The sequence below is a fragment of the Cetorhinus maximus genome, chromosome 18 (genome assembly GCF_964194155.1).
Source record: "Cetorhinus maximus chromosome 18, sCetMax3.hap1.1, whole genome shotgun sequence".
Lineage (NCBI taxonomy): Eukaryota > Metazoa > Chordata > Chondrichthyes > Lamniformes > Cetorhinidae > Cetorhinus > Cetorhinus maximus.
Genome location: NC_135896.1, coordinates 45,348,438 through 45,367,110, shown reverse-complemented (window position 1 = coordinate 45,367,110; position 18,673 = coordinate 45,348,438). Strand labels below are relative to the sequence as shown.

General features: G+C 45.0%; 1 protein-coding gene across 17 annotated transcripts in view; it reads left to right on the top strand.

Moving 5' to 3' along the window:
* The window catches only part of nid2a (nidogen 2a (osteonidogen)), a 174,824-nt gene that overhangs the window by 144,956 nt on the left and 11,195 nt on the right, over positions 1–18,673 (top strand). For all 17 annotated transcript variants that reach the window (XM_078562579.1, XM_078562589.1, XM_078562578.1 and 14 more), the window contains 3 exons: positions 13,588–13,830; positions 15,153–15,322; positions 17,251–17,380. In XM_078562579.1, coding sequence (XP_078418705.1) covers positions 13,588–13,830; positions 15,153–15,322; positions 17,251–17,380 — 543 coding nt within the window. The remainder of the gene's footprint in view (positions 1–13,587; positions 13,831–15,152; positions 15,323–17,250; positions 17,381–18,673) is intronic.

Here is an 18,673-nt window from a genome sequence, read left to right as displayed (position 1 = left end):
TTCTTAATTAGCACCTTTCTTAGACAATATCACCACCTTGAACACCTCTTTGATCCTTTTGTCTGTAACATCTTTTGATTATCTGCTCCTATCACTGCTTGCTTATCTCCACAATCACCACACCCTCAACTTCTCTCTCTCCACCCGCCCCCCCACCTTAAACCAGCTTATATTTCATCTTTCTCCTAACTATGCTTCAGTTCTGCCGAAGGGTCATGAAGACTCGAAACGTTGACTGATTTCTTCTCCACCGATGCTGCCAGACCTGCTGAGTTTTTCCAGGTAATTCTGTTTTTGTTTTGGATCACAATGCTTTTGATGTCTAAACCACTCTTTGAAAATAAGCATTACTCTTAAATATTTTGAATGTACCATCTAAATGATCTATAGCTCACAGATGCTGCTCACAACTCCATTACCTTTAGTAGTAACTTTGGTTCTCTTGCTGTCTATCAGGGGGTCACATAATGTTCTGGGAGGCTGCGACCAATGAGCCATAAGCGCGGGCAATCCGGGAGGTGGGGCTTCCTGACGAGAGTCCTGATCGAGCATGTAGCACCTGAAAAACTCTCTGTAATAAAGTTTATCTCTTGTTGAAACCTGTCCACCCTGTCAAGTGATTACATTTGGCGACAAGGGTAAAATAGCTCTGACGCTGCACCACACCTTGTTACCGTGAGTACATCGAATCTTCAGAAAAAGAAGACTACTCACCAGTCATGCCAGTCTTTGGCAGAATCGATCCTTATGATGCAGCTATGGAAGACTGGAGCCAGTATGTAGAGCGCCTCAGGTTTATTTCGTAGAGAACAAAATTACCACGGAAGAGAAGCTGAAAGCCATCCTTTAGAGTGTATATGGCAGTAAGACATACAACCTCATTCACAGCCTGACGGCCCTGAGCACAGCCAATTCCAAGTCCTATAATGAATTGGTGGACCTCGTGAAAATGCATTTCTAGCCAACGCCATCCATAATAACGCAGCATTTTAAGTTTAATTCCAGAGTTAAGACCCCAGGAGAGTCCATCACAACCTATGTAGCAAACCTAAAGCAGTTGACAGAACACTGTGACTTCAGGGACACATTAAATGATATGCTGCTGGACCGATTAGTTTATGGAGTTCAGGATGACACCGACAGCACTGTTTACCTGCTGAGGTCAACATCGACTTTAAGCACACCCTAGGAATCTCCCTCACCGTGGAAAGTGTGGCGAGAGACTCGTAGGCTTTGCAACACATACATGGCATCATTCTTCATGTGGGGCGGGAATCTACTGCCAAGCCCAAAACCAGGCCCACAGTATCAATGCGAGATGCAATGTCGGCTGTTAGATTCATGAAAAGGCCTAGTAGAAACACTTCAGCAGCGACTCCAAGAGTGAGTTTTCATAGATGTGGAGATGACCACGGAGCGGACACCTGTAACTTTAAGGAGGCAGAATGCCATTACTGCCATAAGAAAGGTCATGTAGTAAGGCAATGCAAGGAAAAGTCAAAACAGCCCATAAAGCAACAAACTAACATGGTTGAATTAAAGACTACAGCAGAACCTGAAGCTGCCGACATCAACATTTATTCACTGTATGATGTAACCGTTGTAAAAACTGAACCTATCACTGTCACAATCCAAATTAATGAGAAGCACTAATAATGGAGGTGGATACAGGTGCCTGAACTACAGTGGTGGGAGAGCACACTTTCAAATACCTTAACAAAGGTAGAAAACCAGTAAATCTGGTGCAGACAACTGCTAAATTAAAGACATACATTGGAGAATCTATTCAGGTAAAGAGCATCGCCACAGTACCAGTGTCCTACAGGTAACAGATAGCCCAGCTGCCTGTGACAATAGTGAAAGGACAAGGACCCAGTCTTTTAGGGCGAGACTGGTTACTGAAGATCAAGCTTGACTGGTCTGAGATATTTCACCTGAAAACAGGAGGAGTTCCTGAACTACTGCTAAGGAAATATAGCACGGTTTTTCAAGACAAATTAGGGAAGTTAAAAGGCCTGAAGCCAAGATATATGTGGATCTTCAGGTGACACCATGTTTCTTTAAGGACAGACACCATGTTTCTTTAAGGACAGACCTTATGCATTGAAGGAGAAGGTGGATGCAGAACTGTGCGAGTTAGGAAAACTGGGCATCATCCAATCTGTCCAATTCTCGGAATGGGCAACACCCATAGTTCCAGTGGTTAAACCTGACCAAGCCATACGCATCTGTGGGGACTATAAATTGACTGTGAACAAGGCAGCAAAACTAGATAAGTACCCCATTCCAAGGATAGATGACTTATATGCAAAGCTGGCTGGGGACAAGCCTTATACAAGATTGGTTATGAGCCACGCCTACCAACAAAATGAATTGGATAGCACGTCGAGAGAACACATGACTATGAACATACACAAGGGTCTTTATCAGTAGACTTGCCTATCCTTTGGAGTATCGTCTCCGTGCACTATTTTCCAGAAAACAGTGGAGTCTTTTGCCAGGACTTCCCCGAGTGGTAGTATACCTAGATGATGATCTGATCACAACGTCAACCAAGACCAAACACTTGGCCAACCTGGAGGAGGTGCTAAGAAGGTTCATGGAAGCTGGCTTTTGGGAAAAATGTACATGTCAGGCACCAGAATTTACTTACCTGGGTCACAGGGTGGATGTCATGGGTTTGCATCCAGTAGAAGAGAAAGTTCGGGCAATAAAAGATGCACCCTCACCATCCAATGTTACCAAACTCAAGTCCTTCCTGGGTATGACTATAGCCGCTTCTTCTCTAACTTATCAACTGTGTTGGCACCATTACACTAGTTAAGAAAGAATCACCGTTGGTCATGGAATTCACAACAGGAAGAAACCGTTGTGAAAGTTAAGAAACTGTTGCATTCATTGTGTTTATTGTTACACCACGACCCATCGAAAGAGTTAATATGTGATGCCTCTCCTTCTGGTGTAAGAGCAGTGTTATCACATAGACTGGAAAATGGATCAGAAAGGCCCATTGGCTATGTCTCCAGAACCCTCTCCACAACCGAGAATAGTCATTCCCAGCTAGAAAAGGAAGGTTTATCGGTGGCATTCGGAGTGAAGAAATTCCACCAGTACCTGCACGGACGACATTTGACCATTGTGTTGGACCATAAACCATTAATGGCTTTATTCAGTGAGGATAAGGCCATTCCGCCAGTAGCCTCAGCAAGAATTCAATGTTGGGTTCTGATATTATCTGCGTATGTGTACACCTTTATGTACCGGCCCTAGCTTACACATTGCTAATGCGGATGCACTCAGTCATCTAACGTTACCAGATAGCATTGTACATGCTCCTATTCCACAAAAAGTTGTGTTATTACAAAATTTCCTGGATTCTTCACCTGTGTGCCTGAAGCAAATTATAAATTGGACAAAGAGAGATCCAATGTTGTCAAAAGCCAGAGACTTTGTTTTGCAAGGATGGTCAAATTCGCCTGTATCTGAAGAGTTGAGACCATTCCATGCCAGAAACAGAGTTAAGCTGTCAAGGTGGAATTTTGTTGTGGAGATCAAGAGTTGTCGCCCCATCACAAGACAGAGAACCACTCTTGACAGAGCTTCACAATGCGCTTCCAGGCATATCAAAGATGAAAATGCTTGCACGAGGCTATGTCTGGTGGCCAGGCATAGACAGTGACATTGAAAGCATAGTCAAGCACTGTCTCCATTGCTTCACTGTTTCAGCTCCACTACATCTGTGGGAGTGGCCTAGTGGACCCTTGGTTAGACGGAATATTGATTACATAGGACCATTCTTAGGTACCATGTTTTTATTGATCGTGTTGCACAATCTAAATGGATGGATATATATGAAGTAAAATCATCAACATTGAGCACTACTATCAGGAAGCTACGTCACTGTTTTAGTACACATGGCGTACCTGAAATTGTCGTTTCTGATAGCGGCACAGCCTTTACCAACGCAGAGTTTCAGAAATTCATGAATCTGAATGGAGTCAGACATATTAAAACAGCTCCTTACCATCCCTCATTAAATGATTTAGCCGAGAGGGCTGTGCAAACTTTCAAGTCAGGTATGAAAAGGTTATCAGAAGGTACGCTAGAATCTCAGCTTTCCCACTTTCTTCTCAGTTATCGTACGCTTCCACATTCGACTACGGGCTCAACACCGTCTGAATTATTGCTGAAATGCTGCCAACATACACGGTTAAGTCTGGTGTTTCCAAATTTAGAGGGGAAGGTGCAGCAGAATCAGAGCCATCAAAAATTGAATCATGATATGCAAAGCAAAACTCACACATTCGATGCCGGTGACACAGTAATCATGCAAAATTTCAGAAGTGGACCTTATTGGGTTCCTGGGACCATTATCTCAGAGACTGGTCTATTATATTTCCAAGTACTAGTGAAAGATAGAATCGTTTGTAAGCACGTGGATCATATTTGTGTTAGAGAGACATTCCAACACCCAATTATTCTGCGTGTCATTAAAGTTGAAACATCAATTCCTGAGGTGACAGATTGACCTAGGATAGACATGCCTGATGTCTCTGTAGAGTTGCCAAACCCAGAACTGCCACTTTCTAATGATGTGCCTCATGCTGCAGTTCTAGATCCTGTTGAGGAACCTCAAGCTGTAGAGCTGTGCTGCTCTAATGGTATAAGGAGACCACCTCAGAGACTTGATCGTTAATTACCTGATGTACATACGTGTATATTGTTGGATATTCAATGTTTGTTGGATATTCAATGTTTCCCTGTAAATAAAAATTGTAAAAAAAGCAAAGTGGGGAGGAAATGTAGTAACATTGGGTATAGCCCCTCCTGCTGTCTATCAGGGGTCACGTGATGTCCTGGTACGCACCGACTAATGAGCCCTAAGCGCGGGCAATCCTGGGGTTGGGGCTTCCTGACGAGTCCTGATCGAACATGTAGCGCATGAAAAGCTCTCTGTAATAATGTTTATCTGTTTCTTGTTGAAACCTGTCCACTCTGTCAAGTCATTACACCTTTTCAAAGAATGCATCACAGCTCTCCATCATGTGATTTCACCTTCCTACACCACACTTTAAATGTAAGAAGTTGTAAGAGGGGATTTTCCACTTGGGCACCAATCAGGCACGATGTTGGCAGTGTGCCTGCAGTACCCGTCCAAAGTGGCATCCAGGAGGCCCATTCCATTAATGTTTTTCCATGGCAAGCAATGGTTGGCAAAAGAATGCAGTGTTGCAACTCACTGCTTTCCTGAGATAGAAGATCAGCTGGTGGTCATACGCACCAGGGTTAAGCCTGTTGGGAGGAGCACATGCTGGGGGTGGTGGTGGTAACAAGACCAGAACACAATAAGCTGGAAAATCTTTGCAAGGCCTTGAGGAGTATTTTAAAATCTCTTATTTTTAAAAAAAGCAAACAACATTGCTTTTATGGTAAGCCTCCAGCAGTCTCTTTAAGTACTGTCTGATGATTGCTCAAACCTTGGAGAAAGCGGGACTGGCATGCATGAGTTATGGGGTAGGACTCCTAAATCTATGGCTGAATTTTATGTGCCCCTCAGCAGGCATGTTTCCCACGGGGGGGTGGCGGGGGGGGGGGGGGGGGGGCGGAAGGGCATGAAAATGGGGTTGGCACCCATCTCACTACCTTCCCAGCCACCCCAAGCTAGCCCCCATAATACGGCAGCACACCCACCATATCTAAATGAACAGTTAAGAGTCAATTAGGCTTGTTATCAAGCCAATTGACCCTGATAATACACTGCCCACACCATAAAACGTTTGGCATGGGCAGCAGGGCAGAAGCGGGAAGCTTGATTTTAAACCTAAATGTTTAAAGGGCGGGACGGAAGGCGGGGGTCATTCTGTGGGGGCTGCCCTTTGCCGATCGCGGAGCAGCCTCCTCTAAGGTTGAACCCCCCCAACTTCCTTTCTACCTGCTCCCTCCCTCTCCCCCCCTCCTCACCTCCCCAACTGCCCCTCTGCCTAACCTACCCAAACCCACCTAGCCCAAGATCCCGGGCTTACCTGCTCCAGGGATCCAAGGCCTTGATGTCCTCCCTTCACCAGCAGTCCCAGCAGTGGCCACTGACGCCTTCCTAGTGCTGCCGGGACTGTTGGAGCTGCCGGCCAATTAGCCCTTTTTAGTCAACCCTGTAGTGCTTTAGGGCTGCGGGGGAGGTTGGCATGGAGCGTGTTGGCTCCACGCCGGCATGTTTTCCAGGGAGTCGTACAGTCTGCCTCCCCCACACCCCCTGTATTATTCAGCATCCACAACCTCTTTGATGTCAAGGGTTTACAGACTAAGATAAGGCAAAAAAGGAAGCTCTCATTGTTCATGGATGTGGGCGTGCGGGTGTCACTGGCTAGGCCAGCATTTGTGGTCTATGCCTAATTGCCCTTAGAAGGTGGTGGTGAGCTGCCTTCTTGAACCGCTGCTGTTCATGTGGTGTAGGTACATCTACAGTGCTGTTAGGAAGAGAGTTCCAGGATTTTGACCCATTGACAGTGAAGGAATGGCGATATAATTCCTAGTCAGGATGGTGAGTGGCTTGAATGGGAACTTGCAGGTGGTGGTGTTCCCATGTGTCTGCTGCCCTTGTCCTTCTAGATGGCAGAGATCATGGGTTTGGAAGGTGCTGTCTAAGGAGCCTTGGTGAATTCCTGCAGTGCGTCTTGTAGGTGGTACACACTGCTGCTACTGTGCATCAAAGTGGCTGGGAGATTTAAACCTATCGGTTTATGTTAAGCTAATGCCATAAAAGAGGGCGTGGCTTTGTCCCCCACCCCCGACAACAACCCTGCACTGCACTGAAGGCCTCCAGGAGCAGCTACACTGCACGTTTCTCAGCAGGCCTGGGTCGGAAGTAAAAAGGAGTGCAGTAGCAATCCAACTCCAGTGGGTTTCCACCCCAGGGAAGATTTGAGCCATCCTCTCGGGCTCTGTGTCACTGGGTATTCCCATAAAGCAAGCCCAGTGGCACTACAATCTCGAGAGGACCATTACTGCCATGTCTCTAGTAACGTGATCATGTGAGTTCGAAGTTGTAACAATAAGACCTTCTCATTGTGTGTACTAGATACTGTGATCTCTTACACGCTCCATATTCTATCTTCTTTATTCTTGAGGCAGACAGATAAATATTCTACAGAGATAAGGCCAATGGTAAATCGCCAAACCTGTTTATTTCACATGATAAGCTTGACTGAAGAGAGTATTTCACTTTGGTTGGGTGGTTGGGGGATGCAGTGGTGGTTGGGTGTGAAAGGAAAAAGAGCCAAATGAAATACTAAGTGTAATAGAAATAGTTAATCCAGAGAATTGTTGTAAATTAAGCCACAACTGCAGGAGAAGGGGTCATATGTATAAAATTATTTTTTTAAAAAGGAAATTCAGGAAACATTCCTTCACACTGAGTGATTAATATCTGGGACTGTCTTCTGAATAGAGTAATTGAGCCAAAACCCTGGGAGAATTCAACTGGCAACTAGATGCCCTGAAGGGACCACTATAGGTTTCTATTGAAAAATGAGTTAGATGAGCCAAACATCTTATTCATCTTTGTGAACTTCCTTGTACGGGTGGTCACTGGTGAGCCTATCAGCAGCAAACGCAGGAGAGAAACAGTCTCTGATTGGATGAGTAGCTCTCCATGCAGAACCTGCCATTGAATCTCACCTGTTTGACCGGAATTTTGAAAACTGGCTCCGGGGGCCACGTAGAGAGGCTTCGCAGCCGCATCTGGCCCACAGGCCGCATGTTAGACAAGCCTGATTTACACTATGTACACATGATGAGCTACAAAGTAGGCATGTCTCTCCTCAATGTTGCCTGCTCTATCTGCTGTACAGACTCTCTTGCACATGACTGCTAATGTCACTGTTACCTCGTGGTCTACATCACTTATTGCCGTAATTATCCCATTTACCCATTACACTACCCCTGACCAAGTACACTACCAATTTCTTTAATACAATGTTAACTATTTTTGAAACTATTTACATTGCATTTACTTTAATCTACTTACACTGCATTGGCTCTACCATCTCCACCTCGCAAAATCCACCAGTCAGTGGTGAAGGCTTTGTGGTGCCTTCACTACTCTCCTGGACCACGTGGTTGTGGCTGCTACATGGGGCAGGTGGTCTTGAATTGGATCCTCGGGTGGGTCAGCATCATGCAAGCTGCTCAAAGTACCTTTGGGATCTCCATTCCACATCGTGTGGTAATCAAAGACCTGTGCTCTTTTGGGCACCAATGAAATCAGGGCTCTCCTCTTGCATCGGAAAGTACCAGATGGTGTTTGGATCAAGTCTGACCGTGGTGCTCCATTCTTTGAAGGACCACCCCTTCTGATTTACAATCCCAAATCCAAACCCTCTGGCCTACTGTTAGGGGCTCTGGGGTCTTGGCCCTACGTCTGGAGTTGTACCAACGTTGTTGCTTCTCACGGAGGCCAGCCTCCCTGTTTCTCACCTTCTTGTGGTCAGCAAGGGTAACGTTAGGTTGGATGTTCCTTGGCAGCAGGGGAATTTGTGTCTTCAGACATCGGCCCATGAGCAGTTGTGCTGGTGAGAAACCATTAAATAAAGGTATAGCTTGATAGTGCAGCAGGGCTGAATGTCAGTCCAAATGCTTGGTCATTAGGGTCTTGATGGTCCCCACTGCTCTTTCAGCCTCTCCATTAGCTTGTGGCTGGAGAGGAGAACTGGTGACATGGGTGATCCCATTGTCATCGGCAAATTTTCTAAAGTATTCACTGCCGATTTGTGGTCCGTTATCTGAGAGAATTTCACCTGGAAATCCTTGTGTGTAGAATATGGTCTGAAGCACCCTCATCACCGACTCGACTCTAGTGGTGTGGAGTCTGGCCACTCCCAAACACCTGGAATAGTTACCTAGCGAGTTACATCTTGCCTGACAATCAAAGAGGTCGAGTCCCATTTCTGCCAAGGTCTGTCTGGGAAGCGGAATGGTACTAGGGGCTCTGTGGGTATCTGACTGCTAATTTTGCAGGTCTGGCAAGAGAGAACAAAATCTTGGACATCCTATGTAATGCTTGGCTGCCACACAGATTGCAGTGTGCATACTGTGCACTTTGCAGCCCCCAGGTGGCCCCCATGGACTCTAGGAAGGATCTCTTCCCACATCAATTTAGGAATGACCAGGTGATGATAAAAAATCAAGAGTTCATCCACTATGGCTAAGTGTCTGTGTTATTGGTGGCATTTACAGAGGAGCTGGTCAGCAGCATTATATTTGGACCAACGTTTCCGGCAGAGCTCTCGTACTTGGACATATTCCACGCCCTCTTTCTGTGCTCTTCCTTCATCTTGTAGCTTTCTGGCAGAGATTGGCAAGAAGTTCGTTATGGTCAAAGAGAATGTTTCCACCATGGAAATAAGGATGAGGTCCTGGGTAACAGCTTGGTCCATTGTAGCTCTGGAGAGAGCATCAGCCATAGTGTGCAACTTTCCTGGAACATACACATCAACCCATCAACCGAAGCTTGAACATTGAATTCACAGGGGCGTTTTGATGACCTCTGTGGAATTCAAGAGGGTAATTAGCGGTTTATGGTCAGTCATAATGTGGGAAGGTAAGTCCATCAGGCAGTCAGAGAACCTGTCCACTGCCCATGTGATTGCCAGTGCTTCCTTTTCTGCGGAGGCATGGCATTGCTCTGTTTCTGTCAATGCCCTGGAGGCTTCATGTTGTCATTCTTCTGGACTTGAATGAGTACAGCTCCAAGGCCTGTTGAAGATGCATCAGCTGCCACCACTGTGGGTAATGGTGGATCATAATGTGCCAACACATCTGAAGAGACCAGCCTTTCCCTGATACATTGAAATGCTTTAGTTTGCTCAATGCTCCAGAACCACTGTTGGCCTTTTCGTAGGAGATCTCTTAAAGGTTCCGAATTGGTGGCTAGATTTGGAATAACTTTGTCAACCTGATTGACCATTCTGAAGAACCTCTGGACATCAGTAATGCATTTGGTTGAGGGAGGTTGCTGATGGCTTTCATTTTTTGAGGGCCTACCATGATACCCTGTCTTTGAATGATATGCCCCAGAAATTTGATGTTGGTTTTGGTGAATTCACACTTCTCATTTAAAGTGAGACCTGCCTCGTGTAGGACTTTGAGAATCTCCCGATCCCTGTGGTCCTGCTCCTCTCTTGTGGACCCATGGATAAGGACGTCAACCATGTGACAAATGACTCCTTGTTTACCCTCTAAGATCATGGACTATTTGTGCTGGAATATCTCCAGAGAGGATGAAATGCTGAAGAGAAGGTGATTAAAACAAAAGTGTCTAAACACCGTGATAAAAGGTTGTTAACAGCCTGGACTCCTGGTCAAGGAATATCTGCCAAAACCCACTATTAGCATCAAGTTTGGTGAAGAGGACACTGTTGGCAAGCGTTGCCAGGCTGTTGTCCTCCAATGCCATTGGGTGGATTTTCCTCCGGAGTGCTTTATTTAGTTGCGGGAGGTCAACACACAGTCTGAGCTGACCATTTGGTTTGGGGACTACTCCCAGCTCTGAGCACCACTGGGTTGGCTCTGTCACAGGTGATATGACACCCCTGTGCAGCATGGATCAAGCTCCTCTTTGACTTCCAGCAGCAGAGGATGTGGTACCCTCCTGGGGGTAAATAGGCACGCCAGCATGGCATCTGGAAGCAGTGTAATATGGTATTCATTTTTTAGCTTGCTAAGTCCCTGGAAGAGCTGTGGGAATTCTTGGCGGAGTTCAGTCCTGATGTCTGGTTGAAGGACTTCATCCACTTTTTGTAGGATGTCCAGTTGCATGCACGCAATCCTGCTGAGTAAAGAGATACTTTGAATATGCAGAATATAGAGAGCCTCTGTGATCTGTCGCCCCTTGTGGCAAAGAGTATCTGACCTTTCATCTGCAGATTCATTCCTCCTGGACCTTGAAGTTTGATGTTTGATAGCTGGACAGGAACTGCGTTGAGCCATGCTAAATGATCAGCCAATATGGAAACACCAGCACTAATATCAAGCTTAAAGTGGGTTTTAAACCCTTTAACTTCCAAAGTGACAGACCTTGTTGAGGTCCTGTACTTCTGCATGAAAATTGGAGATGGCATTTGTTTATTTGTGATCCAAGTTCTGGGTGACCTGTAAGCTTTATTTGTTCAGTTGTTTTGTTCCCTTAGTGATGATTTTAAATGTACAGAATTGCTGGAAGCGTCCTGTCCTCCCACATCGGAAACATTCTGCGCCCTGCTGGGCAAGCTTGCCATCTGTGCTGCTTCTTTGTGCCGCAGCATAAGCACTTCAAATGGCTGCTGTAGGGTTTCCCACTCTTTTGGCCAATTTGGCGGGCTTTTGCGTGGATGGGGCTACCACCTTTGGGCCTAAACTGTGAGTGGCAACCTCTGATGCCTCAGTGTGAGGCGCCGATTTTGCTTCCTATTCTGGTTGAAATGTGCTCACCCAGCAACAAGTTTTCATTTCTGAGTAAAAAAACACATTGAAGGCTTTTAAAACAGATTCAAAGTCTGCAGAAGTCTCTTTTAACCCCCTGTCTGAGAAGGATCTCATTGGTGATGGGCCCAACGACATTGAGGAATGAACTAACCTAGTGCTTCTGCTCTTTTGTAAGGAAACCTGAGGCTGCTTGGTGTTGTAATATGCCATTAAGGGATAACAGCATGCCATCACTAGAATGGAAGTGTGTCATGTATCCAGCCTCAGTTTTATTTTTGCCTGTGAGCAGAACAGCTCTGATGCCTTCAAACTTTCTTTCCATGTATATATGTTCTCATGTGCCTAGTCTAATAAAGGAACCCACAACGTGTTTACCCAATCCGTTTTGAGAAATTGGTGCTTTTCATATCAATATAAAAACACAACACTTGGTATCTCAAGAAGTTCTTTTGCCGTGTTTTCCAATGTTGACCTCTGTGTGGGCCCTCGAGACTTTCGAGCAGGTGGGGTAGGGGCAGCGACTGCTTGTTGAGTGCAGCCATCACTACCCTTTCCTGTTAGCCTTCTTCATAAGTATGCTTGCATATATGCGTTCCGATCAGGGTTTGTTCCAGTTCTGGGCTGTGGATGTTTTGCCGATGGCACCAACACTTGGTTAGACTGGTGTCACCACCGCTGCCACCATGTTTCGTATACTGGTGATGTGTATCTTATCTAGAGAGACCTTAGGCCTACTCGGGTAGTTACTTCAAACTGTTTTATTTACACTAGGCACACAATATTCATTTTAAGCTACAAAGTAGGCACATCTCTCCTGAATTCTGCCTGCTTTATCTGCTGTACAAAGTATCTACCACATGGCTGCTGATGTCATTACCTCATGGTCTACATCGCTCATTACCATAACTACTTCATTACCCCATTCTACCACAGGGCAAGCGGGCAGGAATGGGTAGGCATTTTTTTTTAAGCAAACTGCTTAAAAGGCAGGAAGCAGGTGGGGTACATCCTTCAAGGGTTGCCCTGTGCCCATCGGGGGCACCCCCCAAGATGTTCCCCCACTTTATCCCTGCCTCCCTGACCTCCAAAACCTGCCACCTCCCAACTCCCTTGACCCCTCCCTAGTCTCCATGATCCATGCCCGTCCAATACCCAGATTCATCTCGCTCTGGGATCCATGTCATCTTCTTCCTGCTCCTCCTTGCACTCTCAGCAGTGCCCACTACTGAGTTCTGGCACTGCTAGGGCCATGAGAGCTGCCGGCCAATCAGATTACCTGGCAGCACTCAAGGGTGGGACTTCCTCCCACTGAGGGGGCAGATGTCCCACTCTAACCTCGTTTATGCCACTGGCAGTGCTTCATTGCTGCGAGGCAGCCTTGTTGAGCCTCGATCGGAGTGGCACCAACTTTCGTTCCGGGGAGGGGGTGGGGAGGGGGGTTGCAGTGGTGGGCTGGGGGTGCTGAGCAATATGCTCCCCTCCACCTACAATTTCCTCCACTTGTGTATTTTGGGATGCATATCATTTGGGTTTGATTGCTTTTCTATTTTGAGACCAATTAACTTTTTTTTAATGTGGTTTCTCTTTGAATATTTATGTCTAGTGGTGATTCTTCTACATCCTCCTCAGAAACTCTGACAGAGCCTCTTTCACGTTCCTCTATAAAACTGAGGCTAAATACTTATTTAGCTTCTCTGTCATTGCCTCACATTCAAGTACAAAGTGGCCTTCTTCATCACTAACTAGTCCCTTTAACTATCCCTTTGCTTCCTACGCGCTTATCAATGCCCTTACTGTTGCTTTCTTAATTTTAGTTTTTGCATTCCTTTTACACTTTTTATGTTTCTCGGTTTGCTTATATATTATTCTCCCACTGTAGTTAACATGTCTGTTTTTAAACTTATGTTTTGCTCAAATCTGTTTATCCCTAGAATCCAGCTATTGAAGCATTGCTTTTACTCCTATTCTGAATTTAATTAAACATAGATCTCATACTTAAATATACCCCACTGTTTAATCTGCCATATGTCATTTTTCCAATCAATTATTCTGGGCTAGATCTCTTTGCACCCTATTCAGAGAATTAAGTCATAACAAGAAAGCATTGTTAATAATTGTTTCATCCAATAGGTGGAGGTTCTCAGAATGAAGCACCCACGCAGCGACAACCGACTGTGTGTGAACGTTGGAGACTGAGCCTTCTGGAACATTATGGTGGCAGACCAACTGATGATCAATATATTCCCGAGTGTAATGAGTTTGGGAATTTTAGCCCCTTACAATGCCATGGAAACAGCGGTTACTGTTGGTGTGTGGATAGAGACGGTCGAGAAATTCAGGGAACTAGAACTGAACCTGGCAGTCCACCAGCATGTGAGCATTTCCATCTTTACTTTGATTGTAAAGTGAAAATTAAAGCCCTGTTTAAAGATAGAGGAAAAGAATAATCAAAACACAGTCGCTAGTAAAAATGTTCTATGCTTTCCAAAATGAGAAGTTCAAATCATCGGGGCACTTCTAGAAAGAAACAACTTTTATACCATTGCATTTATGTAATATATTTTATGATCAAAATAAATGAAAGTACTTTATTGAATTGTAGCCACTGTTGGTAACAATGGCTTAACCTAGCGCTGAACTTGCTGCTCCGGCCCCTGCAGGCCTCCATGGTCTCCCCCAGCTCTCTCTCCCAACCCCCGCGCTCTCCATGTCTCTGCCCAGCCAACAGTGCTAGGTCTCACTCAGGCGGCTCACCTCTCTTCCCTCCCCAATGGTCACAGGAAGGGTTATCCATGCCTTGGTTTGAGGCTTCGGATTTGCATGCAGCAGAAGAAGAGAAGGTTTAGAGGTGAATGGATAAAGGTATTCAACGCCATGAGGATTCTGGATGGAGTAGATAGGATGGAACTGTTCCCATTGGCCAAAGGATTGTGCACCAGAGGGCAACAGATTTAAAGTAATTGACATTATGTAGTGAGTGGTTAGGACCTAGGATACACTGCCTGAGAGTGTGGCGGAGGCAGGTTCAATCAAGCAAAGGAAGTTGGGTTATTTTCTGAAAAAGAAAAATGTGCAGCCCTACAGGGAAAAGGTCGGGGAGTGCCACTAGGTGAATCGCTCCCTCAGAGGGCTAGCACAGACATGATGGGATGAATGGCCTCCTTCTGTGCTGTAGCCATTCTAAGATCCCATGAAACACAGCAGCTAATTTGTGCACAGCAAGATCCCACAAACTGCAATGCGCAGATAATCTTATCTTAGTGATGCTGGTGGAGGGATACATTTTGGCCGGGACACCAGGGAAAACTCCCTTTTCTGTCTTCGAATAGTGGCAGAAGATCATTTGTGTCCATCAGAAAGGACATATTGCACATTGGTGTAATGTCTTATCCAAAAGATAGTGCACCAGCCCCTTGATACTGCACTTGAGTCAACCTATATTTTATCCCCTGGAGTGGGGTTTGAACCCACAACCTTCTCAGTCAGAGGCAAGAATACTACAAATTGAGCCAAAGTTTACCCTTGTGGTATTATAGATAGCAACAGTACAAAGTCACAGTCTGCATTGGTTAATCAGAATTGTTCTTACTAATTGTCTTTTAATGACACATAGCATTATAATCATAGTAGTTTTGTAAAGATTTAGAATTCATCCAAGCGATTTTACAAATATTTTTTTCTGTTAAATTTGCCAGGTATACCAACTGTTGCACCTCCTATTATACAGCCTTCTCCAGCGCCTGTTGTGACTCCACCACGCACGGGTACCTTCCTTTTATATGCTCAGGGACAGCACATTGGGTACCTGCCCCTGAATGGTACTCAGCTAAACAAAGAGGGAGCCAAGAGCCTGTTAGCTCTTCATGTAAAGTATCTATTTTTATAAGTTTCTCCATTGGAATAGCCCCAGATAAATTTAGCACTTGGGAAGGGGGAACAGCAGGTTACTTTCATTTTTCAGCAAGTGTATATGGGTCAAAACCATCAGATTGGACCGATGCATATAAAAGAAAAATCAAATCAAGCATTAGGACAGGAAAATTAATGGTACTATGCAAATGAGATTAATTGAAACAGAGTTAGTGGCAAGTACAGTAGTGGAAGTGAGAGAAGTGAATGCAGAGATGTTAACTGGTAAGTTGGAAGAAAGATTGCATTTATATAGCGCCTTCCATGATCTCAGGACATTCCAAAGTGTTTTACTACCAGTTAATTACTTTCGACAAATAGCCACAGTTATTATATAGGAAAGTTGCTTCCCCTGTGTTACAATTTGTTGAGAGCATTTTTATCTCTTTTCATTCTTTAAGACATTTGAGGCCCATGGAGCCAGTGCTGAGCAATGGATCCTGACATTCCTGGGGGCTGCTCCACTAACTGAGTGAAACCCCTACTGATCATAGTCCAGGTCCAAGCCCTTGTTCCAAATCTTGGAGACAAGGCCATTAGCATGGCCAAGACAGACCATTGGCTCCTGCAGGGACACCCCAGGGGCTACTGTCCCATATAGACCTGTTCTGCCCTTGTGGGGTGAAAGAGCAACTTGCTGCTCTGCCTCCGGACCCCTGATGCCCAAATGAACCAAAGAGAAACATTTTTCACTCTAGTCATTATGCCATTAGAGAAGATAAACAAACCATTGCATTGGGATTAATTACCTTAATCCAGCAAAGGTTTGGGGCCTTCATACTCATACCTGGTCTCAACTGACATGAAACCTATTGGATCCACAAAAGGAGGAATTTCCCAGGGAAGCCCGGGAACTCCCTTCCCCCCACCCCACCCCACCCCCCATCACACCTCCTTGCCTTGGGGATAAGGGATCCATAGATCCATCTATGGGCCACCCACCACTGCCCCTAGCCCCCCATCACCACCCCCACTCTGACCAGTATTTAAAGGTCCAATCCAAACAAGGCACAATTCCATTGGAACCAGTATGGTCTCATATTCCAGATCGCCCCTAGAGAGAAACCTGACATGTGTCCTCTCCTGACCCAGGGATTTTGGAGTCATGATTTTTGACAACCTTGTTGAAATAATAGATCAGTGCACACTTGACCTGGTTTCACTCAGGTTTTATTCAGGCCTTCTCTGTTCTCAGTCCAGAGATAAAAGCTATTGGGGAATGAAGGGAATGGTTGTGGCCCTTCAGCATGAAGTGAATTGCTCTGCTTATTGCTGGCAAGCCAGAAGCAGAAAATTGAGCACCATCATTTGCACATGCAAATGTATGTTCTGTACCTGCTGTCAGTTCCTTTCTATGTGATTGAGCAGAGATTTTTTTTTTTAAATAGTAAGTCATTACCAAATTGGAGTAGGTAATTTGCAGTAATGTCATATTCTGTGAATCAACTTATGTAACCACTAGAGAAAAATATTAATTTAAAGTAATTCAGGTTCTGCTGCAACTTACATGCTAGAGTGTTTCTTTCATGAGTAGTTTTAATTGTTTCCTTTACTGCTACTTTTTATGTTTGTCTTCCTACAATGGCCTAAAAGCATTTGTGCATCTGCTATTTTGCATTAATTAATGTTTAACATATGAAATTGGCTTTAAACTTGGATAAAGTAGACACTAATGTCAAAAATGCTGGTAGTTAAGCAGAGCTATGTAAATTGTGATCTCCTTCCAGTGAGATAATGTGCAAACTTGAGTTTGTATTTGAGTTTCTCCAGCTGTTAACCAGATTTGTAAATTTGCCCAGATCGAGTTCACGGCTTTATTGAATTTCCAAATGGTGGTCTATGAGATGATTAACTGTTTTCTCCTGGCTTATTTTTTCCTTCCAGGGTTCAATTGTTATTGGCATTGATTACGACTGCAGGGACAAGATGGTTTACTGGACTGATGTTTCTGGCCGAACCATTAATCGAGTTAGTTTGGAACCAGGTGCTGAGCCAGAAATTATTATTAATTCGGGTGAGTTGTCATTAATTCAGGCCCTGAAATGTATTGTGCTTTTATGATCATCATCAACATTATCATCATCACTTGTGCTCTGCTTACAGGCAGGTCCCTAACCCATTGGGTCTGCTGATGCTTCATCCTGAGCCATTTTCCTTGGTGATTTTGTCGGTGGCGGTTTTCCATTGCCTTCCATTGGGCAGGGTGAGGGGGCAGGGTGAGGAAGCAGGTCCCGAGCCCACCTTAGCCGGAACGAAAATCAAACCTGCACTGTTGGCATTTATTCTGAACTGCACACTAGCCATCTAGCCAACTGAGCTAACAGGTCCCACTTTTACAGTAGATAAGAACAAAAATCATGAATATAAGAAAATTAAATAGTGTAAACTTAAACTTTTGTGTAATTATGATTTATTTTTTGTCAGACAAATGAAAAATATTGGCAGGCATCTCTGCATTCTTCTTAAGGGCTGGAGTATGAATGGGGTGGGGGTGGTGCAAGTGAAATGCTAAATGTTCTCAACTTTCTGATTGTCCCTCTTGCCCAAGGGCAAAATTTTCCCCACGTCGGAGGGGTGGGTGGGGGGTGGGGGGAGTGCGGGAGTTGGCATGGGCGGGCGTCCCTCCAATCGGCGCCCCCAATCATGGGCGCACCGCCATTTTTTGTGAGCGGGCCAATTAAGGCCCGCCCAGTGTGACGTCCACATGGAAGTGCTGTGTGCTTCCTGTGTGGGGAGGGGGAATGGTAATTGTGGAAATGCGCTCCTTCGTGCATGTGCGTGAAAGAGCGCTCCGATCTCCCTGAGACTAAGTGCTGCCTCAAGGAGATCGGTTCCCAAAGGGAAAAAGTTTTTGTTTCGAAAATTTCATTTGCCATCCATGTCCCCTCATGTAACTTTAAGTAAAAGTGAATGAGATTTCATGCTTTTTCAGGTAGCCGCCAGCGCCCCCGACCTGCCCGCCAACCTTAAGATTGGACGGGCAGGTCCACTAATTGCTTTAATTGATTTTTGAATGGCCTCAATAGGAAAATTCTCGCCCAAGTATTATTCATGCTAGTGTTTCTTACAATTCATGTTAAAATGGCCGTTAATGGCTTACATTAATAGCACATTAATGCATTCCCTTTCAAAATATTGTCAAAAATGCAGCCATGATCTCTTATCTATGCTGAATTAGTTTAGGAGGATGGAGCACCGTTGGGGAATTACAATTGACTTCAATACCCTCAGGCAAGGGAGGGAGGAAAGGAAAATACATCATTGATTAAATAATCGGCTAGTGATGCCACTCTAACACTTCCCAGTG